This window comes from Ascaphus truei, chromosome 5 (assembly GCF_040206685.1).
Source record: "Ascaphus truei isolate aAscTru1 chromosome 5, aAscTru1.hap1, whole genome shotgun sequence".
Classification (NCBI taxonomy): domain Eukaryota; kingdom Metazoa; phylum Chordata; class Amphibia; order Anura; family Ascaphidae; genus Ascaphus; species Ascaphus truei.
In genome coordinates this window covers 191,017,678-191,040,508 of record NC_134487.1, presented here as the reverse complement: position 1 = coordinate 191,040,508, position 22,831 = coordinate 191,017,678, and the positions used below count along the sequence as shown (strand labels likewise).

General features: G+C 47.1%; 2 protein-coding genes across 4 annotated transcripts in view; both read left to right on the top strand.

Annotated features, from left to right (window-relative positions):
• Positions 1-10,658, top strand: part of LOC142495691 (ankyrin-1-like) — a 538,760-nt gene extending 528,102 nt beyond the window's left edge. For both annotated transcript variants that reach the window (XM_075601505.1, XM_075601503.1), the window contains one exon: positions 10,647-10,658. The gene's annotated coding sequence lies outside the window, so the exon portion shown is untranslated. The remainder of the gene's footprint in view (positions 1-10,646) is intronic.
• The window catches only part of BIN3 (bridging integrator 3), a 29,820-nt gene extending 9,019 nt beyond the window's left edge, over positions 1-20,801 (top strand). Inside the window, exons 1-9 of one of the 2 annotated variants that reach the window (XM_075601508.1) lie at positions 8,585-8,782; positions 9,844-9,889; positions 11,183-11,223; positions 11,400-11,461; positions 11,779-11,915; positions 14,611-14,651; positions 15,554-15,695; positions 15,785-15,919; positions 19,134-20,801. In XM_075601508.1, coding sequence (XP_075457623.1) covers positions 8,610-8,782; positions 9,844-9,889; positions 11,183-11,223; positions 11,400-11,461; positions 11,779-11,915; positions 14,611-14,651; positions 15,554-15,695; positions 15,785-15,919; positions 19,134-19,280 — 924 coding nt within the window. In that variant the 5' untranslated portion in view covers positions 8,585-8,609 and the 3' untranslated portion in view covers positions 19,281-20,801. Of the gene's footprint in view, positions 1-8,584; positions 8,783-9,843; positions 9,890-11,182; positions 11,224-11,399; positions 11,462-11,778; positions 11,916-14,610; positions 14,652-15,553; positions 15,696-15,784; positions 15,920-19,133 lie in introns of those variants that run through there. The other variant, XM_075601509.1, reaches the window with a different exon arrangement.
• Positions 20,802-22,831: the final 2,030 nt, after the last annotated feature.

The window sequence follows — 22,831 nt, the reverse complement described above, 5'->3', positions numbered from 1 at the left end:
ATTGCAGGGTTGTTCGTGAAGTGAAAATCCTCTTGTAATCTTCACCTCCAATTTTAGCTCCGCAGACACTTCATATGTGACACTTAAGATGTTACACAGCCAAGATAGACTGATTTAAATACTCTAAACAGGTTCACATGAGTAATAATTGAGGGGTTTGCCTAATCTATTTAGACATACCAAGGAGATGTTAATTTGATAAGTTATGTTGCAATTGGGGTTAAATTGATTGAAGAATTCAACTCAAAGAGATATACCTGTTTGAAGAAATGAATCTGAATGTTAGTCCAGATATTCAGTATGCATCTGTGCTTGAAGATATAGAAAACATCCAGAGAACTACAATTTTAACTCCAAAGACGCTTAATCTGTGATACTTAAAATGTTACACAGCCACCCAAGCGCCATTTTTTTCAGAGACAAGGCTACATGTGAAAGTTGTTTTGTTTACACTACAAAACCACGGATGGCTCATAAATATAAAAAAAACGGTTAACTGCACCCTTCGGTGAGGCTGTGGTTCCTGGGAATACAATTAGATTCAAAAGTAGGCAAGCTATTTTTTCCCTTCGATAAAGCCCTCTGGATTGCTGCTGCAACGAAGAGACTGATTATGCTATTGAGCTTCAGCAGGTCAGTGTTTAAGGTTACAAGGCCTATTCACTTCGTCCATGGAAGCATTTCATCTCGTGCTGCTCCGAACCAATTTTCTAAAAGCTTGGAACAAGAATCCTCAATCATTCGCAAGTGGATTAATGTATCTTGTTTCGGGAAAGTTTAAGATGGTGGGAATCTCAGAAGAGGCAGAGATCTAACGATTGTGACATAGAACACGGTGAACCGATGTCAGTTTTCAAGGATGGCGTGCTCTTCTGCGAGGAATCCGTTGTCCAAGGAAAGTGGTCTGCAACAGAGATCTGTCTCCCAGTAAACTTCTTGGCGATTAGGGCAATAACTCTCTTTTCTTCTCTCCTAAAAGCGACGGTCCTCCAAATTATTTCAGTCAATGCCACAGCAGTGACTTACTTGAACAAACAAGGCAGTACACAGAGTTCACAGGCGTTGAGAGAAGTGTCAAGAATCCAGAGGTTTCTATTCCAGACATTATAGCTCTTCAAGTCGCAGGGAAATCGAATATCTCTGCAGATTCCTTAAGCCGTTGCAGAATTCATCCTTGAATGGTTTCTAAAGATCTCCACGTGATCTCCAGATGGGGGTTATCTGCAATAGACATGGCAACAAGGGCAAATGCAAAACTCAAAGTCTGTGCTCCCTAAATTTCAACCTGAAGGCCAAAAGACTGTTCATGGCCCCATGGCTCAACAAAGTATCCGGCCGCTCCTCCTTCTCTTACCGTGCATCCCAAAACTGGAACAACCTACCGGAGACTCTTACAGCCACCACCAGTTTAAGTTCTTTCAAATCTAAGGCTGTCTCAGATTTTAATGTGGTCTGTAATTGTTTCATACGCCCATAATACAAATTATCTTTAACTGTGCATGCTATGTCTTGTATATAATGTATACCCTGCTCATTATGTAACTGTATTTGTAAACATGTATTATTTGTCTTAACTCTGTGCCCAGGACATACTTGAAAACGAGAGGTAACTCTCAATGTATTACTTCCTGGTAAAATATTTAATAAATAAATAACATATACAGAAGCAATGTCAGTTGGATTTCCACTGGTGTATATTTTTCTCTGTACTCATGAATTTGAGGGTTCCATCAAAGATCAGGTTTGAAAGAGTAGAAGCTATAATTACAACCCCATTTTGAGAGTTGATATATTAACAAGTGGTTTCTGAAATTGCGTAGTCCAAATGATACTCTGTGCTAATGAAGCAATCAACATTCAAGGATATATCATAAAGACTGGGCATTTGTTTTCAACTTTTGTAACACGCAAGGCCTAGATCCAGCAAAAATCAAGTCTACTAATGTGTTAGAGCTTTTACAAAGGGGATATGACAGGGGGTCTTAGCTTTGGCCTTAACTCCATTTTTAAGGTTCAAATTATGGCCATGAACCAAAACATTGTTGTCCCTTTATTTTGCCCACAGGCTTTGGGCTCATACTTTTAAGTCAGAATTACAGAAAATCAGACATATATACTTTTTCTATGGAAACAGAACAGGTTATGTTTCAATTTCTTCTACTGCAAGATGGCTTAAGCTGTGTATCCAACTAGCCTGTACAGATAAAACATCTGCAATGTCCAATGGTGGTTAAGGCACATTTCACAACGGCCATAGCAACCTCTATGTCCAAAATCCAGAAGGGTCCACAAACAAGCAGAGTCGGTACACAAGAGGTTAACTGCAAATGGAAACAGAACACTGCACAACAGAAGTGAGCTTCACGAGGCTACATAGGATTATGCTGAGCAAAGCATGGGAGGAAGCAGGAAGTATTTACAGACAGGGCAGACCAATGGGGACGGGGGGCAGGGCAGAGGCGCGGCCCCAGCTGAGCTGGGATAGGCTGCAGGCAACAAGGCAGGGAGGAGAGACTTGCCACGCACCTGGGGATCGTCGCACGTCATTGTGCTGCGCGGGAGAGATGCACGACGTGTGCGGGAGGCGGGACCAGGTTCCGTGCGGCAGCTAGAAGAGCTGCGGGTGTGCGCGCGCTCTGTAATGAGAGCGGGGGAGCGCATGGGTAGGAACAGTGGCCGCGGCAGCAGCAGCAGCAGCAGGTAACGAGGGAACACGCCGCAAAGGACGTGTTCCCCGATTCCTTACAACCGGCCTCTGAAGAGGCTAGATTTGGGAGGAAGGTGCTACAAGCAATCATTCCATATACTTCCCACCCTAAATAAGGGACTGCTATGGGACATCACGATCGTGTGGACGATGGAGAAATGAAGGGATTTCTTACTGTAATTTTGTTGGCGTTCCACCATGACCGCGCACAATTTCCCGTCCCTAAGAGATTTTACTAAGGAGATTTTTTTTTATGCTCCGACTTAATATAGTTTCTGGAAAGACTATAGAGCTTGGCTGAATCTATACCTGGGTGTCTCAGCAAGGAAGAGCCTTTTTACATTTTTAGCAAAAGGTGTTCCTACCCTGCAGTAGAAGGGGCATAAATCCCCCCCCCCCCTTCTCACGATCATTACAGTAATTGTATTCCCATGTGTTTGTGCATATATCTATTTATATCATCTTCAGCCCTTGTCGATTTACTGCTGAACTTCTAGGTACAGAGGTTGAAAGCCTCTCTTTTCCTCATATTGCTTCAACAAATTTCCTAATTTCATCTTTCTTTTGGTCGTACATTTTTCTCTTTTGATAACTCTTGGAATCAAGTCAAGTTGGTCTTTTCTTCTTGTGATATGTCCGGTCAACTTCACCCTTGTGATGAGGTCAGACTTGTTTGTTTGCATCCAAACCAATGTATTCTTTTTCCTGTCTCTTCTGGCAATACCCAGCATACTTCTTTGGCTGGGGCCATGATGCCGCAGACCGTGCGGAGGCGTCCGCACGCTGAGTGATCAGACTGCCTTAAGGCAGTGATCGTGTCCATGATATGGGAGGGGGCGCGCGTTGCGCAAGAAAGTTGAAACTGATTTATTTGTGCGACAGGGCGATCACGTGAGCGGTTCGTCCAATGAGGGCGCACCAGCTCCGTGACGCCCCTAGGAACTCCCCCCAAGGCCCGTCCACCATGGCCAGGGAAAGCATCTGCTTCACGTGGGTCACTTCACAGCCTCCGCGCGGGCAAAGGCACCATGGCCCCAGCCATTGAATTGTCTGAAGCTTCTGAATTAGCGTATTTAGGGTCTTCATTCTCCTATTGATTTTTCATTCGAAAGGTTCCCATTCATTGATAATTGCTGGCCAATGTAGTCAGTATTTAACTTCTAGTTTTATTCTATTTATTTTGATCTTTTGACTTTTTTTTAACACTTTTTTTTGGATTTTGATGAGATTCATATGGAGTCCCACCTTCTTACTTAGGTCTGTCTTGTTTTGTTGGATGTGTTTTCAGGACGTGTGGCAAAATTATTATTTTTTATAAAATGTTTTACCAGGAAGTAATACATTAAGAGTTACCTTTCGTTTTCAAGTATGTCCTGGACACAAAGTTATGATAGATACATGGATACATAGTACAGTAGAACAGGGTTATACATTATACAGTTGTGTGAAAAAGAAAGTACACCCTCTTTGAATTCTATGGTTTTACATATCAGGACATAACAATCATCTGTTCCTTAGCAGGTCTTAAAATTAGGTAAATACAACCTCAGATGAACAACAACACATGACGTATTACACCGTGTCATGATTTATTTAACAAAAATAAAGCCAAAGTGGAGAAGCCATGTGTGAAAAATTAATTATACCTTATGAGTTAATAGCTTGTAGAACCACCTTTAGCAGCAATAACTTGAAGTAATCGTTTTCTCTATGACTTTATCACTCTCTCACATCGTTGTGGAGGAATTTTGGCCCACTCTTCTTTACAACGTTGCTTCATTGAGGTTTGTGGGCATTTGTTTATGCACAGCTCTCTTAAGGTCCAGCCACAGCATTTGAATCAGGTTGAGGTCTGGACTTTGACTGGGCCATTGCAACACCTTGATTCTTTTCTTTTTCAGCCATTCTGTTGTAGATTTGCTGGTGGGCTTGGGATCATTGTCCTGTTGCATGACCCAATTTCGGCCAAGCTTTAGCTGTCGGACAGATGGCCTCACATTTGACTCTAGAATACTTTGGTATACAGAGGAGTTCATGGTCGACTCAATGACTGCAAGGTTCCCAGGTCCTGTGGCTGCAAAACAATCCCAAATCATCACCCCTTTACCACCGTGCTTGACAGTTGGTATGAGGTGTTTGTGCTGATATGCTCTGTTTGGTTTTCGCCAAACGTGGCACTGTGCATTATGGCCAAACATCTCCACTTTGGTCTCGTCTGTCCAAAGGACATTGTTCCAGAAGTCTTGTGGTTTTTTCAGATGCAACTTTGCAAACCTAAGCCGTGATGCCATGTTCTTTTTAGAGAGAAGAGGCTTCCTCCTGGCAACCCTTCCAAACAAACTATACTTGTTCAGTCTTTTTCTAATTGTACTGTCATGAACTTTAACATTTAACATGCTAACTGAGACCTGTAGAGTCTGAGATGTAACTCTTGGGTTTTGTGCAATTTCTCTGAGCATTGCACGGTCTGGCCTTGGGGTGAATTTGCTGGGACGTCCACTCCTGGGAAGATTGGCAACTGTCTTGAATGTTTTCCACTTTTGAATAATCTTTGTCACTGTAGAATGATGGACTTTTAAATTGTTTGGAAATGGCCTTATAACCCTCCCCAGATTGATGGGCAGCAACAATGGCTTCTCTAAGATCATTGCTGATGTCTTTCCTCCTTGGCATTGTGTTAACACAGCTGAATGCTCCAGACCAGCAAACTGCTAAAACTTCGGCTTTTATAGAGGTCGTCACACTTGCTGATGATCAATTAATCAAGGGCATTTGATTAGCAGCACCTGTCTGCTATTTAGCATCTTAATTCATATGGAAGCAGTAAGGGTGTACTGAGTTTTTCACACATGGCTTTTCCATTTTGGCTTTATTTTTGTTAAATTATGACACGGTGTAATACGTCATGTGTTGTTGTTCATCTGAGGTTGTATTTACCTAATTTTAACACCTGCTAAGGAACAGATGATTGTTATTATGTCCTGATGTGTAAAACCATAGAATTCAAAGAGGGTGTACTTTCTTTTTCACACAACTGTATAAACAAAATAGCAAAAAAACAGTCTTGGAAAGAAAAATTGCGAAAATATTTGTATATCTATATCCAGTGGTTGACAAATCACCAAAAAATCTACTCGCCACACAAAAAAATCTACTCGCCACCTAGTACCAAACGTGTGCTGCTTGGGCCAATATTTACTCGCCCGGGGGTTAAATCCACTCGCCCGGGGCGAGCAAATGTATAGGTTTGTCGAACACTGTAATCCCAACCCCAAAACATCTGCCAAAAATACAAACCCCTGCGCATCCAGGTACATTGACAAAGTAGGGAGAGAAGCTCCCAAAAGTGTGCTCCAAATAACTGTGGTGGACGTGGTTGTATATAATGGTTAGAAAACCTTAAGAGGTGGGAAACGTGTCAGGGGATTCTTGTGCTGTTTTTATCTTGGCTGTCATGCCCATTAAAGTCATTTAATATTATACCAATGACCAGCCTCATTTTGGTGACCTTGCTTATTCCCCACTTGTTGCTTTGTTTGTTTTTTAATTCACTTATGTGCAGGTTGTTGAATATGTGTAGATGTGTTGTTGTGAACGCTGAATGTATAGTTTCTTTATTCCATGTTCAATCTCTGCCTTTGTGGGAGAAGTAGGTTTTATTACAGTACATCCCGTTTTGTATTTTTATGTCTGTGTATATGTATCATATATTTGAGGTTGTTGTCTGGATTGGCACTTTTTAACTCTTTCACGTGAACCAATCGGGCCCATCTGGCAGCGAAGTGGTTTATGGAGCGATCCTCTGAAATTTATATCTTAAAAAAATAGTATATACTCCCTGAGGTGGTTTGTGCTTTCCACGAGTCCATCTGGAGTTCTGTACTGTAAACAAGCTGTGAGTCAGGCCTGCTAAATATACCCCTCTCATAAAATCGGTCCAGCCGCGTCTTCTCTCCGATTGGCTGACAAGAAGCCGGTTGCCATGTGCGACCTTTTTTTTATAAAAAATAAAAAATTAATGTTTCTTTTTAATTATCTTCTGCTGCCAGAGTCTCCCCGTGCCAGTATTGGCACATCCCGCCTGAGAAATGAAACTTTGAAAGGGGGGGTTATTCACGAGTCGTGAACCGTTTGTCTTAAGATGACGGGGAAAGGGATCACGTGTGTGTGTGTGTGTGTGTGTGTGTGTGTGTGTGTGTGTGTGTGTGTGTGTGTGTGTGTGTGTGTGTGTGTGTGTGTGTGTGTGTGTGTGTGTGTGTGTGTGTGTATATATATATATATATATATATATATATATATATATATATATAAAAAATATATGTATATAATATATACACGTACACACACCCCACCACCACCCTTCCCCCCTGGCAAACCAGTTCTGGTCTCAAATGTGTTAATGTGTTATCAATACAACAGCAAAGAGAAGATGTGCGTGCCAGCGTTTCAATTAAAAGTGCACTCGCCTGTTTTGGAAGACTTAGTTGCCTGGTGTTCAGATCCTGCACCGCCACCGCTGGGCACACTTCTTGTACACCCAATGACCGTGATGTGTTTAACAGGTTGAAGGGTCAGTTCTATGTGGCAGCAAAGTGACCTCATGACCGTGACATGTTTGCTGGACCATCTGCTATTGGTGGATTTTGTGTTCCTGGGTCCAAAACGACTGTCACGCCAACTGGGTGCGTCACCGTCACCTCCAAAATGACTCACTCTGTAGGTGACAAACCTTGTGACAAGTTGTGCAGCAGTCATGTGATCCGCCCGCTCACCCAGGGGACACTGAGTGACATGACTACTCCGAGACGAGAATATCCTGTGAATCCCCTCTACCCCACCCTCTCTGGTTCCTTCTTTCTATCTTAATTCATTTTCTCACGCTTTTATTCAGGTTTTTTTTCTACCTCCTTTCACTCCGTCTACATCCTTCTCTCTCGTTTCTTTTAAATCCTTATTCCATCTTTATTTAATTTTTTAGCCAGTCTCACTCTGTTTTATCCATTATTTTTTGTTCTTTCTTTCTTCAATGTGCTGTTGCTATGGTTACTGCATCATTTCTTCCAGTGGGTACCAGCTCATGAACCCACCCACCCTCCCCCACCTCCTTTGCTGCTGCCATGTGATATTCTGAGTTAAACGCTCATACCTGCCACTGCAATAAGCCAACTATTAAATGCCTTTATCTGTACATCATGTCCCCCCCTTCTTCCATTGCAAAAAGGCTGTTGATTTGGGCTACCCTTGGATCGTATCACCCTGCAAAGTCACACAGTCTCTCTCCCAAGGCGGTGAAGTGCTCAGGAGTTGGCTGCGCAATGTGTTGCAGTCCTTTCTGGCACTGAAGGGGTTGAATAATAAATGCAGAGGAGCCGCACAGCATAACTGCTGGGACAAAAAGGCACTCGGGCGCTGGTTCCTCTCAGGTGCCATGCAGAGTAGAGTAGTCTCAGACACACTGCGGTTCAGACTTGATGAGGTTTGTAACCATTCATTAGTGGTCAGACCTCTGTGTGTCCAGCCCCCTCACCTCTTCCTGCTCTCCTCCCTGAACTCTCCCCCCCTGTGTGTGTGTGTGTGTGTGTGTGTTATATACTATAGATGTGTGGACCTCCATGGTCACAATGTGTTTAGTAACGGGTGGGCAGTACCAGCCTGTGTGTATATTTGTGCCTTCACACCATATTCTGTCTGTAGGAGCTGGGAGACCGCTGCCCTTTGAACGCTGAACTTAAAAGGAAAACATCTACTGGAGTGGGGGAAAGGGCCAGCGCGCCAGGCTTCTCCTGGCAGGGGAGGAGTTAATGGAGCTGTTGCTCTGACAAGGAAGGGTTTAATGATGCAAAACTCTGCAGGTCTCTGGCAGGGAAAGTGTTGACTCTGGGTGACGGCCCCTGTGTATGGCATGGCTTCAGCTGCTGTGACAATAGACAGGAAGGCATCCAGGCCGCAGTCAGAGGGGCAGCGATTACCCGGTTATAATTACAGGGTGTCCGGCCATGCCAGGAGCTGCGTGCACAAACGGAAGGAGGGGGAGAGGAAGCCAGGAATAAAACAATCGGAAGTTTCCGGCTTCAGGTCTGGCACGGGCTCTGTGTGCAGGGAGGGAGCTGAGGCACCTACAGTTGTTATGCTACCGGAGAGCACTGCAGTGCCAGCTTCTCAAATACACATACAAATATTTACACACACTGCCAAATCGGACATGCAGCGGCAATACCAACCTCTCCTTCGCGCACACACTGCTGTACCATGACGTATACACGGCTACAGCGGCAGTGCCAGCCTCACCTGCACAACACACTGCAACGCCATGACATGAATACACAGCACACGTATAGCATGGGCAACGGCAGTGCCAGCCTAGCACACACATTTACTCACATTATGAATAAAGCTGTCAACAACACACTCTGATGCAAAAACAGAAGACCCCTTTATTGTATCACAACTGAAAGCCGGTGTTCAGAAGGAGCAATGTTCCTGACAGCAACAGCCCTTTGTCAAGCGTGTGGATGCCTTGGCGGTGACCTCCGGGCCAGAATGCACCCCCTACATCTGTTATGATATGTGCAGCATTGTTTAAACGTAGAATTGGTGCTGTTAATCTTCTGGCTGGGTAGATATATATTTACACACACATACTGCCAGACCTAGCATTTATGCACAGCACAGGTATAGAGCGGGCTGTGCCAGCCTCTCGCATACTGATCGGGATTTCCCCCAATGAGGGTACAACCATCTTTTTGATGCTGGCATTGACTTAAGGGAGCGTTTGGAAGTGTGAAGCTGGCACAACTCTGTACCTGCACTCTGCATAAATTGTGTGTGTGTGTGTGTGTGTGTGTCAGGCATTGCCCCAGCCTTAGCCAAATGTGCGATGTCGGCACTGCTGTTGCCCACAGTGTAGAACTCTCATGTTTGGCTGTGTGCATCAGACAGAACCTGTGCTGTGTATAAAAGTTGTTTGTCATCTCTACTCAGTGCCGTGTAAGTAACAGAAATAACCATTTTCCTATTATTGAGGAGAGCTCATTGTACTGCCACGCTGGTTGTAGGGTCATACAACTTTGGGTGGGAGATTTAAATATGGCTGCTTAGTCCGTTACAGAACTCGTCCCTTTTTGTTGTTGTTGCAGGAACCCATTCAAGGCTGGGCCAAAAAAGCTAGTTGTCTCCAAAACTGTAAGTATTAGATTTGTAGGCAGAGAGACTGCTGTGAGTGACTGTCGGAGTGAGTGAATAAGTGTCAGAAATAGTTTGACTGGGAGGTAGACCGTCACTGCTGTCAGAAAAGTGCGTGTGTCTGAGTGTCAGAAGACAGCTAGAAGTGAGACTCGCTGCTATGAGTAACAGTTGGAGTGTGCGTGTGAGTGTCAGACATTCAGCAACTGTGAGTGGCTGTCGGAGAGCGGGTCGATGACTGGGCAAGTGTCTCACTGTCAAAGGAGCGGTCATCAGTGGGATGAGACAGCGGTGTGAGTGGCACATCCACGTAAGTATGGTAAGTGGGCACCTAGGATTGAGCTGTGTGGCTTTTGGTAGGATGGTAGATGGCACTGCTATAATGCACAAAGACCTCAACCCGTCCCAACTTCCCCCGTCCACTTTATCTTCCCCCCACCCCCCTCACCCCACATTGTTTGGGAGGATGCCAGTAGCAATGCTACAGTATGTGTTCTGGCTGTGTCCCTCGCATGGAGGGTGTGGGGAAGTCAGGGGCTCTGTGTGTTGGGATCTCCCTCCCATACCTTACAAAGGATTCATTGTCTGAGCTGTTGCTGCCCTGCGCCCACATCATTGGCATATATTCCACTATGCACTGAGGTGAGGGCGGGCGATGACGTGCCAATCAGGGACTCTATCCCACAGGCCCAGAGTTCCAGGCAGACTTCTAAAAATCCTGGTACTCTCACGATCTCCGCAAACATCCTGACATCTGCAGAATTTCACTGCGTTGACCGTGACTCCATGCCCTTTTTAATAGGACATTTGTGCTATTAAAAGTTCTGTCCCACTCAAGACCAAATGTTAGTGACACGTCTAGTTGGCCACATCTTGGTGATTTGTATATTTAAATATTAGTTGCAAATTCTTAAGACTCATTTTTGTTTTAAGGGGCTTCTTGTGGAAAGGTTCATATCCCGGAATATTGAGTAGTATTTACTGTGTTTATCCCGCTCTTGCTTTCATCCAGCCTTCTTCTCTGGGGTTGTCCCTGACTGGGAGGTGCAGATATCTTATTGGTTCCAGGTGACCTTGTTTCATCAGTTCCCCGGCTGCTTGTATTACCTGTAGGTTTCCAGTCACAGCCAATAAGCACCTGGATGCCAACCTGAAATATCAGTGTATATGATTTGAGCAGTGAGCTGTGCCCTCATTTCTGACATCACTAGTATGAGCCATGATGTCCTCTTTACTTGCCCCTGTGTCACTCACGGGGGACCCTGAAGCTGACACTGTCCTCTTTACTCACAGGTGGAGAGGGATTTTGAGCGAGAGAATGGGAAGCTGCAGCAGTAAGTGTGAAGAGATAGCAAGGGTCCTAACCCTGACCCATGTCCCCTATCCACCTCCTGTTTCTCCTGTCCGATGTTCCTCCTTTCCCTCCCAACACGTGGCCCCCCTCATTGTTTCTCCCTCTCTCTTCTCCCCTTTCTGATACCTCACCGGTATTCCCCTCTGTCTCCCACAGGCTGGAAGATCAGACCAAGAAACTCCAAAAAGAAATGAAGAAGAGCATAGAGGCCGATCTGTGTATGAGAGGCTGGGAAAGGGACGGGGGATTAGCAGAAGTTACACTCTCCCTGATCTATCTTTCTATTGTATTCCTCTGTCTACTTCCTCTCCTCCGCCCCCCTTTTTTCCTCCATCTCCCTCTCTCATTCCTCCTCTTCTCCACCTATTTCTTATTTTTCTCTACCATTCTATTTTTCCTTTTTTTTTTTGCCCTTTCTCTCTTGATCCCTCTCTCTCCCCCTCTTCCTTTGTTTCTTCACTTCCTTCTTTCTCCCTCCTTCTCTCTCACCCCCCCCCCCCCTCACCTCTAATTCTGCCCTTTTTTCACCCCCCAGCAATGTCAAAGTCTGCAGTGAGGATCTCATCAGACCTGTTGGCGAACCCTCTGTGTGAGCAGGACACAGCCTTCTTGGAAATGGTGACTGCGCTTGACACAGCCATGAAACGCATGGATGCCTTCAACCAGGAAAAGGTATATAAACACTTGCACACAGTGCAATGGGACACATGGACCCTTTGAACCAGTAGAAGGTATATACACATACGCACATACACCGTACCATGAAACATATGGACGCCTTCCATCAGAGGAAGCTGTATACATACATATAAATATTTAATTGCACTGTGTATATATGTATATACAGTAATGACGGGAAAAAGTTTGTAAACCCCTTAGGATTTTTGCATATTGCAAATCTAAAATATTTTTAGATCTTAATGTGAGTCCTAATAATAGATAAGGATAACCTGATCAAACAAATGACACACACACATTATATTTTTTTTCAACATTTATTTATCCACAAATGATTCAATATTCAATATCCACGTGTGAAAAAGTATGTGAGCCTTTAGATTCAGTACCTGGTGGCGCCCCCTTGAGCAGCAATGACTTCAACTAAGCGTTTCCTGTAACTGCTGGTGAGTCTCTCACATCGGTTTTGAGGAATTTTGGCCCATTTCTCCTTGCAGAACTGCTTCAACTCCGTGACATTTGCGGGATTTCTTGCATGGACAGCTCACTTCAGGTCCTGCCACAACATTTAGGTGGGGTTTAAGCCCGGAGTTTGACTAGGCCATTCTAAAACGCGGATGTATAATGTGAAGAGTGCTCCAAAAAATCACATGTGGCTCTATAAGCAACTTGCTGATATAATATATAAATGTCCAGATGCTATAAAAATGTCCAGTATATATAATAATTAGTGTTGGCCTGAAAGGGATATATGCCTAGTGGTGTCCACCTGACAACCACAAATTGAGACACACCAATAAACACCCAGTCACATACAGGCAATATATAGAACCATTTTAAAGCTGTTAACAGGATATATAACGGGGCACGGTGGCCCGTTACCTGCCAGCTTCCATGACCATCCGGTAACATCCAAGGCGTGCTGTCTGCGGTATAAGGAGATCCAAAGATATAGTGTGTGACAGAGCACAGCCAAACAGCAGCCAAACTTGGAAAAAATGAAAAAAATCCAAGGCAAACTCCAAATAAGCAGATAATTTATTGCAGGCTCAGCAGTAGTTGGACTAAATGAACGTACCTACGCGTTTCATGCCGGAGCACTTTATCAAGGTGTAAAGGAAACGGGTTTGCATATTACTGATACAATTGTTTTTATATTTGCTTTTTACTTTTTTGTTCTTCATCAATTCTTCATCAATTCTTTTATTATTAAAGTTTGTTTTATTGAAAAGTAATACCACCTGATCCATTCAGCCAATGAGCATGAACGTGGCGTCGGTGCGACTCTCCACGCGGTCGCACGCCGATGACATCATCCTCGGCTTCGTAATGGAACAGGCTGGTATGTATAAAAATGCAAGAGGTTTGTTTTCCTTTACACCTTGATAAAGTGCTCCGGCATGAAACGCGTAGGTACGTTCGTTTAGTCCAACTATTGCTGAGCCTGCAATTAATTGATCTGCTTATTTGGAGTTTGCCTTGGATTTATTTTCATTTTTTCCAAGTTTGGCTGCTGTTTGGCTGTGCTCTGTCACACACTATATCTCTTCATTCTAAAACTTCTGCAGCTATTCTTTGGTAGATCCACTTGGATGTTTAAGATCATTGTCTTGCTGCATGACCCACTTTTGCTTCAGCTCACGGACGGATGACCTGACATTCTCCTCTAGAATCTTCTGATACAATGCATTATTTTTGGTTGTGTCAATGATGGCAAGCCATCCAGTTCCTGAAGGAGCAAAGTAGCCCCAAACCATCACACTTGCACCACCATGCTTGATGGTTGGGATGATGTTCTTCTTGTCGAACGCAGTGTTTAGTCTCTGGCAAACATATAATTTTTCTCAAGGAGGCCAAAAAGTTCTACCTTTTGAGTCGTCTATCCAGAGAAAATTGTCCTGGAAGATCATGTATTTGCTCTTTGGTGAACTTCAGACGAACATCAATGTTCTTTTTAGAGAGCAGTGGTTTCCTCCTGGCTATCCTTCCATGAACAACATTCTTGTTTAGTCTTTTTCTGATAGTTGTCATGAACACTCATATTAGCCAAGACGATAGTAGCCTGCAGATTCTTTAATGTTACTTCTTCGTGGCTTCCTGGATGATTTGCAGGCTTGTTCTTGGTGAGATTTCGGTAGGATGACCGCTCCTGGGTAGAGTGACTGTGGTCTCTCACTTTCTCCATTTGTAGACTGTGTCTGACAGTAGATTGGTGGAGCCCCAAATCCTTAGAAATAGTTTTGTAACCCTTTCCAGACTAATAAGCATCAATAACAGCTTTTCTGAGGTCCTCGGGTTTATTTGGATCGTGGCATGACATGTTTCCACACACGTGTATGGTAAAGAACAAACTTGCAAAGTTTCTGATCTTTGTATAAGGTGGGGCCTCCCAAACTTTCACCTGAAGATCTACCTGATTATTTAAACACCCGATTCTAATTATCCCCTTCAATTTAGCTGATGAAACCTCAATTTTGTCTAATTCATACATCATTTTCTTTCAAAACGCATGGAATTGGTTAATATAAACCCTATTGGATATTTAAGAAAAGACTGGTTTTGATGCAAGAGGGTTATTGTGGAAAAACTATATGGACTTTCCGTAATTATCATTGGGGTTCACAAATATTTTCTTGCGACTATATGTATATATACATATACACAAAAATAGCTGTGTTTTCTCCCTCAGGTGAACCAGATTCAGAAGACTGTTATGGACCCTTTGAAACGGTGAGTGTTGCCAGGCTCATACACTGACACTGACTGATGCATGGTATGTGTATGCTGATGTAGCAGGACATACTGTTTCCGGAGCAGTGACTGACAAAGCTAAAAGACGCAGCTCCGGAGACGGTGTCTGCTGCGGTCTTGCTGATGGGGGTCCATGCTTTGGGATCGGACCCCCCACAGTGATTAATCCTCTGGCACCAGAGCAGCTGGGTTGCAAATTACCGGAGAAGGTAAGACCTGCTACATCTGTATACATGCTCATTTGTGGGGGAGGGTTTATGTGCTTTTCTGTGCATCTGTATGGGATCTGTTATAAGTGTTTGCAACGGGTGGATATAGTCTGTGTGTGACGTCTGTGTTTCCCCCAGCCTGTGCTTGTTTGACATTCAGCACAGAAGCCCTATTGTAGTGTACACACACATCCCAACACATGGGCCTGAGGGCTCCTTTCTCATTGATGTCATTTTGTGTCTTTTCTGAATACTTATTATAGTATATTATATACTGATATATGCTTCCCACAGAGGATTGGGGGTCAGAAAGAGGCGTGTGTGCGTGTGCCTGTGTACACCACACACACACAGACACACACACACACACACACTGTGTGTGTATGTGTATATATATATATATGTATGTATGTGATCTTGAGACATGTCGATCTACAGTATGTTGTACAAATAAAACAAGTATTTTTGCCACTTTAATCGTTTGTGTATGTATATATATTATGATTATATCTATCGCAGGTTAAGCAGTATGTATAGACTATAGAAAATATTCAGCAATGTGTGTATGTAATATGAGACATGTTTTTGTGTGTGGGTGTATATATTATTCCATCACACGTGTATAATAGCACTGTGTAGGTGTGTGTGTATATAATATATCCTGCCACACAGGTTTGGCAGTGTCTTTCCCTCCCTGAACATGGCGGTGAAGCGCAGGGAGCAGGCTCTGCAGGAATACAAGCGGCTTCAATCCAAGGTGGAGAAGTATGAGGAGAAGGAAAGAACTGGAGCAATAATTGCAAAACTCCACCAGGTCAGAGCATATTACAGGTGTCCCCTCCCTCGGGCTCGTTTCAAGCTGTGTATATGTATGTGTAATGTCACACATGTCCCCTTCCCCAGGCCCGGGATGAGCTGCGTCCGGTCAGGGAGGACTTTGAGGCCAAGAATCACCAGCTGTTGGATGAGATGCCGAAATTCTACAACAGCCGCATAGATTTCTTCAAACCCAGCTTCCAGGCGCTGATCAGAGCCCAGGTGAGACCGTGACCCTTAGCCGGATGTGGGTCCCCCACCCTAACCCTTAACCAGGTCTGGGTCCTGATCAGAGTCTATGTGACACCCTTAACCTGGTCCTCGGCCCATGATTGGTCTACTCCCTATTTCTCCGTGTTGGCCTGTGACTGGCCCCCTCCCTATCTCTCCCTGTGTCGCCCCGTGACTGGCCCCCTCCCTATCTCTCCCTGTGTCGCCCCGTGACTGGCCCCCTCCCTAACTCTCCTCGTGTCGCCCCGTGACTGGCCCCCTCCCTATCTCTCCTCGTGTCGCCCCGTGACTGGCCCCCTCCCTATCTCTCCTCGTGTCGCCCCGTGACTGGCCCCCTCCCTATCTCTCCTCGTGTCGCCCCGTGACTGTCCCCCTCCCTATCTCTCCTTGTGTCGCCCCGTGACTGGCCCCCTCCCTATCTCTCCTTGTGTCACCCCGTGACTGGCCCCCTCCCCATCTCTCCCTGTGTCGCCCCGTGACTGGCTCCCTTCCCATCTCTCCCTGTGTCGCCCCGTGACTGGCTCCCTTCCCATCTCTCCTTGTGTCGCCCCGTGACTGGCTCCCTCCCTATCTCTCCCTGTGTCGCCCCGTGACTGGCCCCCTCCCTATCTCTCCCTGTGTCGCCCCGTGACTGGCCCCCTCCCTATCTCTCCCTGTGTCGCCCGGTGACTGGCTCCCTCCCTATCTCTCCTCGTGTCGCCCCGTGACTGGCTCCCTCCCTATCTCTCCTTGTGTCACCCCGTGACTGGCTCCCTCCCTATCTCTCCTTGTGTCGCCCCGTGATTGGCCCCCTCCCCATCTCTCCTTGTGTCGCCCCGTGACTGGCTCCCTCCCTATCTCTCCTTGTGTCGCCCCGTGACTGGCTCCCTCCCTATCTCTCCTTGTGTCGCCCGTGACTGGCCCCCTCCCCATCTCTCCTTGTGTCGCCCCGTGACTGGCCCCCTCCCCATCTCTCCTTGTGTCGCCCCGTGACTGTCTCCCTCCCCATCTCTCCTCGTGTCGCCCCGTGACTGGCTCCCTCCCTATCTCTCCTCGTGTCGCCACGTGACTGTCTCCCTCCCCATCTCTCCTCGTGTCGCCCTCCCCATCTCTCCTCGTGTCGCCCCGTGACTGGCTCCCTCCCTATCTCTCCTTGTGTCGCCCCGTGACTGCTCCCTCCCCATCTCTCCTTGTGTCGCCCCGTGACTGGCCCCCTCCCTATCTCTCCCTGTGTCGCCCCGTGACTGGCCCCCTCCCTATCTCTCCTTGTGTCGCCCCGTGACTGGCCCCCTCCCTATCTCTCCCCGTGTCGCCCCGTGACTGGCCCCCTCCCCATCTCTCCTTGTGTCGCCCCGTGACTGGCCCCCTCCCTATCTCTCCTTGTGTCGCCCCGTGACTGACCCCCTCCCTATCTCTCCTTGTGTCGCCCGGTGACTGGCCCCCTCCCTATCTCTCCTTGTGTCGCCCCGTGACTGTCTCCCTCCCTATCTCTCCCTGTGTCGCCCCGTGACTGGCCCCCTCCCTATCTCTCCTTGTGTCACCCCGTGACTGGCCCCCTCCCTATCTCTCCCTGTGTCGCCCCGTGACTGGCCCCCTCCCTATCTCTCCCTGTGTCGCCCCGTGACTGGCTCCCTCCCCATCTCTCCTTGTGTCGCCCCGTGACTGGCCCCCTCCCTATCTCTCCCTGTGTCGCCCCGTGACTGGACCCCTCCCCATCTCTCCTTGTGTCGCCCCGTGATTGGCCCCCTCCCCATCTCTCCTTGTGTCGCCCCGTGACTGGCCCCCTCCCTATCTCTCCCTGTGTCGCCCCGTGACTGGCCCCCTCCCTATCTCTCCTTGTGCCGCCCCGTGACTGGCCCCCTCCCTATCTCTCCCTGTGTCGCCCCGTGACTGTCCCCCTCCCTATCTCTCCTTGTGTCGCCCCGTGACTGACCCCCTCCCTATCTCTCCTTGTGTCGCCCCGTGACTGGCTCCCTCCCTATCTCTCCTCGTGTCGCCCCGTGACTGTCCCCCTCCCTATCTCTCCTTGTGTCGCCCCGTGACTGTCCCCCTCCCTATCTCTCCTTGTGTCGCCCCGTGACTGTCCCCCTCCCTATCTCTCCCTGTGTCGCCCCGTGACTGGCTCCCTCCCTATCTCTCCTTGTGTCGCCCCGTGACTGGCCCCCTCCCTATCTCTCCCTGTGTCGCCCCGTGACTGGCCCCCTCCCTATCTCTCCCTGTGTCGCCCCGTGACTGGCCCCCTCCCCATCTCTCCCTGTGTCGCCCCGTGACTGGCCCCCTCCCCATCTCTCCTTGTGTCGCCCCGTGACTGGCCCCCTCCCCATCTCTCCCTGTGTCGCCCCGTGACTGGCCCCCTCCCTATCTCTCCCTGTGTCACCCCGTGACTGTCACCCTCCCCATCTCTCCTTGTGTCGCCCTGTGACTGGCCCCCTCCCCATCTCTCCCTGTGTCGCCCTGTGACTGGCCCCCTCCCTATCTCTCCCTGTGTCGCCCCGTGACTGGCTCCCTCCCCATCTCTCCTTGTGTCGCCCCGTGACTAGCCCCCTCCCTATCTCTCCTTGTGTCGCCCCGTGACTGGCCCCCTCCCTATCTCTCCTTGTGTCGCCCCGTGACTGGCCCCCTCCCTATCTCTCCTTGTGTCGCCCCGTGACTGTCCCCCTCCCTATCTCTCCTCGTGTCGCCCCGTGACTGTCTCCCTCCCTATCTCTCCTCGTGTCGCCCCGTGACTGGCCCCCTCCCTATCTCTCCTCGTGTCGCCCCGTGACTGGCCCCCTCCCTATCTCTCCTTGTGTCGCCCCGTGACTGGCCCCCTCCCTATCTCTCCTTGTGTCGCCCCGTGACTGGCCCCCTCCCCATCTCTCCTTGTGTCGCCCCGTGACTGGCCCCCTCCCCATCTCTCCCTGTGTCGCCCCGTGACTGGCTCCCTCCCTATCTCTCCTTGTGTCGCCCCGTGACTGCCCCCCTCCCTATCTCTCCTTGTGTCGCCCCGTGACTGGCCCCCTCCCTATCTCTCCCTGTGTCGCCCCGTGACTGTCCCCCTCCCTATCTCTCCTCGTGTCGCCCCGTGACTGGCTCCCTCCCTATCTCTCCTCGTGTCGCCCCGTGACTGGCTCCCTCCCTATCTCTCCTCGTGTCGCCCCGTGACTGGCCCCCTCCCTATCTCTCCCTATCTCTCCTTGTCACCCTGTGCTCAGCCCCCTTTCCCATCTCTCCTCGTGTCCCACAGGTAGTGTATTACACGGAGATGTCCCGCGTGTTTGGGGATCTGGCTGAGCAGGTGGACGAAGTACAGCTGACAGATTCTGAGCGAGAGCGGGAGAACGAGGCCAGGCTGGCAGAGCTCCGCGCGCTCTCTATAGTGGCCGACGACTGATCTAGCCGCACGACCTTTGCCTACAATTAAAGCGGTGAAATCGGGGTAATAAGTCATTCAAAAGTTGTGATCTCAACCTGAGTGCTAATGTAGTGTCACCATCGGGACAACAAGGCACTCAGAAGTTGGTTTACCCTCAGGTCATATCACCGTGAGAAAATATCCAGTGTCCTTGCTGGGAGGTGATATTTCATCGATTTTTTTTTTTTTTTTTTTTTTTTTTTTGCCGTGACACCTTTGTGACTGCTCAAGGATATTACCAGAGGGTAACCCCACTTCTGTGGCATCTAGGACAATTAGCTGCTTAGCCGCGAACATTCAGTTGCAGGCGTTTCACTGCATGAACATTTGGCCGCCAAGACAAGTTCAGCGCCGCAGGTAATGTGTCCCCTAACCCGTTACCCTAACCGTAATCACTTACCCTAAAATCCTTAACCCCTAATCCCAACGCTAATTGTTCTACCTCAGGTGCGATCCGGCCGCAGCTAACTGTCCCTCGGCGGCTGAACGGCCGCGGCTAATTGTTCCTTCTGACGTGTGCCTTATTCCCCTGACTTGGGCAGCTCTACACGAAAGCCTGCAGAAGGGGGACTGCAGGAGGAGGCTAGCACGCGTCGTTTGCCTCTGTGGCCGCTCGTCTTTGTAAATATTGAGAGAAGGGAATAGGGAAGAGCAGGAAAAACTGCTCAAATGCTCAACACAGATTCCTGAAGGGAGCTAACTATCTCCTGAAGTGCCGTTGTCGCTTGTATATTAGCAAAGTTAATCCCTCCACTTATGTGGTAAGAGGGTATCTCTCACTGATTCCTGAAAGTTAATATGATCGGAGGCCCCTGTCTCCTATGTGATGAGGGCATTTTGCGCACAGCATTCCTATAGGTCAATAGGGTCAGTAGCCCCTCCCCCATGTTATAAGAGGGCATTTAGTGCATGGGTTTTTATAGAGTTATTGGCAACGCCAATCAAAGGCCCCTGTTACGTGAAATAGGAAGGTATGTGTAAACCTTTACAGAATCACAGCCCGGATTGATAATAACATAGGGCGAACTGGCCTTCCCCACCTAATATACTACCTCACCACCCAGGCCCTATATTAACAGGGAGATAACGCCATACTCCAAATCCGTCCATTAATACTCCAACCGCACGTACCTACAGAGATTGTACTTGACTCACTAATACACATGCTATTTGCTCACATAACTCTCCATGTATCTTATTTTCCCTTTCTCCCTCTCCTGATTTCTGCCTTTATATCTGTCTACTTTTGTTTTCTTCCTACCTTCCTCTCTTCTGCTCTCGCTCTCTATTTTGCTCTGTTCCTTTTCTTTTTCCCCTTATTTTTCACTTTCTGTATTTTTTCCCCCTCTCTCTCTTACTCCAGCCCTAATTTGTTGTGTCTATCTCGCCACCATTTTTCAGCCACATATAAACCTGCGTCTATGTTGTTTTTTATGTAATTAATCTGTATACAGAAATGTCCTTATTTTATTACTAGGGAATCTTTGAGTCTTTGGGGGGGGGGGGGGGGAAGGATTGGAACACTATTTTAATAAAACATTTAAATCTGTCCTGTATTATTCTCCCCTTCCGTGTGCTTCCACCCATCACTGAATGGGTTAAATGTGCAGTGTTGCAGGTTCTGGCGCTTCTCTGTGGAACCCTCTCCTCTCCTAGTTCACAGGATTGGGACATGTCTGTGCCGTAGTGTACGTACCGTGAAGCATTTCAGGTGAAGGCCTGATAGCTGAATGCTGTGGAAGTGGTTTAGTATGTGTTTATGAAGTAATAATGCCCCCATGACAGGGCATTACCTGTCCATTAATGCAGCGTTTAGAGAAGTTATTCCTTTAACCCACCCTGGGCATTAATAGCCAGGATATGAATGCCCTGTCCCAAGGGCAGGGAGAAGGAATGGCTCAGTGAGTAAAGACACTGACTGGCACTGAGAGTTTGAAGCAGGGGAACCTGGTTCAGTTCCCGGTGTCGGCTCCTTGTGACCTTGGGCAAGTCACTTTATCTCCCTGTGCCTCAGGCACCAAAACACATAGATTGTAAGCTCCACGGGGCAGGGACCTGTGCCTGCAAAATGTCTCTAAAGCGCTATGTAAAACTAGCAGCGCTATACAAGAACATGCTTATTATTATATAAGGGGATTATTACTATTATAGGTTACTTTTATTTATTACGAGCTTACATACACGGCGTTGCCCGGGATTTCATTTTCTCATAGGTACTATTTGTTAGAAATATCTTTACGGTTTTCAGAAAGGCTCCATAAGAAAGGGGAAAAGAAGAATGCACTACATGTTTCAATTTATTTATGATTTAAAAAAGTTTTTCTTATAAAGACTACAGAACACAATTTGTTGTTCTTGTTAATAACTGATTCTGAAACGTATAACTGTACGTGAGAACAACATGGAGATTCCTGAGCAGCATGATGGGTGACACGCTGCCGACGGTGGCAAACACCAAGGACCTGAATCAGTAAGCAGTGCTACAATATACTCCATACTGAATCTCTAAGCACTATTTACATTTTCAACAGAGGCTCTAATAACACTTTAGCAGTATTCGTAAGAGAGTAACAGAAATACCTGTTGTACGTCTTTATATAGCAACAATTTTGAAACTTGTGGAATGATACCTGGCTTTACCTTCAATGCGCGCACACAACTGTGACACACAGCACAGTCACACACGGCACACACCTGTCTGCAGTCTCTCAATGCAGATTTCCAAGTTGTGAGCTGCCATTTTTACACTCCCATACCTCACGAGGTGCATAGCATTATGGGAACATATATGTATATATACGCACACACGGCAGACGGGGGGCACAACACACGCACACACCTGGCTGCAGTCTCTTAATGCAGCTTTCCAAGTTGCGAGATCCGCCATTGTTACACTTTTGAGGCGCATAGTATTATGGGAAATGTAGTTCTTTGCCATCGCGTGATGTCATTGGGGGTGGGTAGTTTGCTATCGCGTGATGTCACTGGGGGCGCGGTTAGTGTGTTGCAATGTAACCGCCCAGCTGGTCACAATCCCACAAACCAACAAACAATTTTTGACTTTTATATATAGATAGAAGATAGATTACTTTGTGTATTTTAAAGGCCTTTTTTTTGTTTGTTTTAATGCTTGCTGAGAAATGTTGGTTGAGGATTTTTGTTACGATGTTCTTTCCGTCAATGTTTCATGAAACCATTCCTGTAAATTGAGGAGCAAATAGGATAAAGTAGTCCTTATCTATAATTAGCCTTTTACAATGGCCCAATTATGTACCTGGTGCGGAATGAGCCCTGGTACTCTAGAGGCCCTTATGACGTACCAGGTACATAATAGACGCCTGTTTTCTAAGGGGTAACCGATGAGCAAGATTTAAAACGTAAGGAAAGCCCGATTGTTTCCAGCATCTGGGCGCCAGTCGCTGTCATGTGATCACTCCTGGAGCAATAACATGAGTGGAAGTTCTGGTTTCACTCTGGTGCTGCCAGATCCCCGACACTGTAAAGGTGGCATCAGATGCAGAATAGGCAAC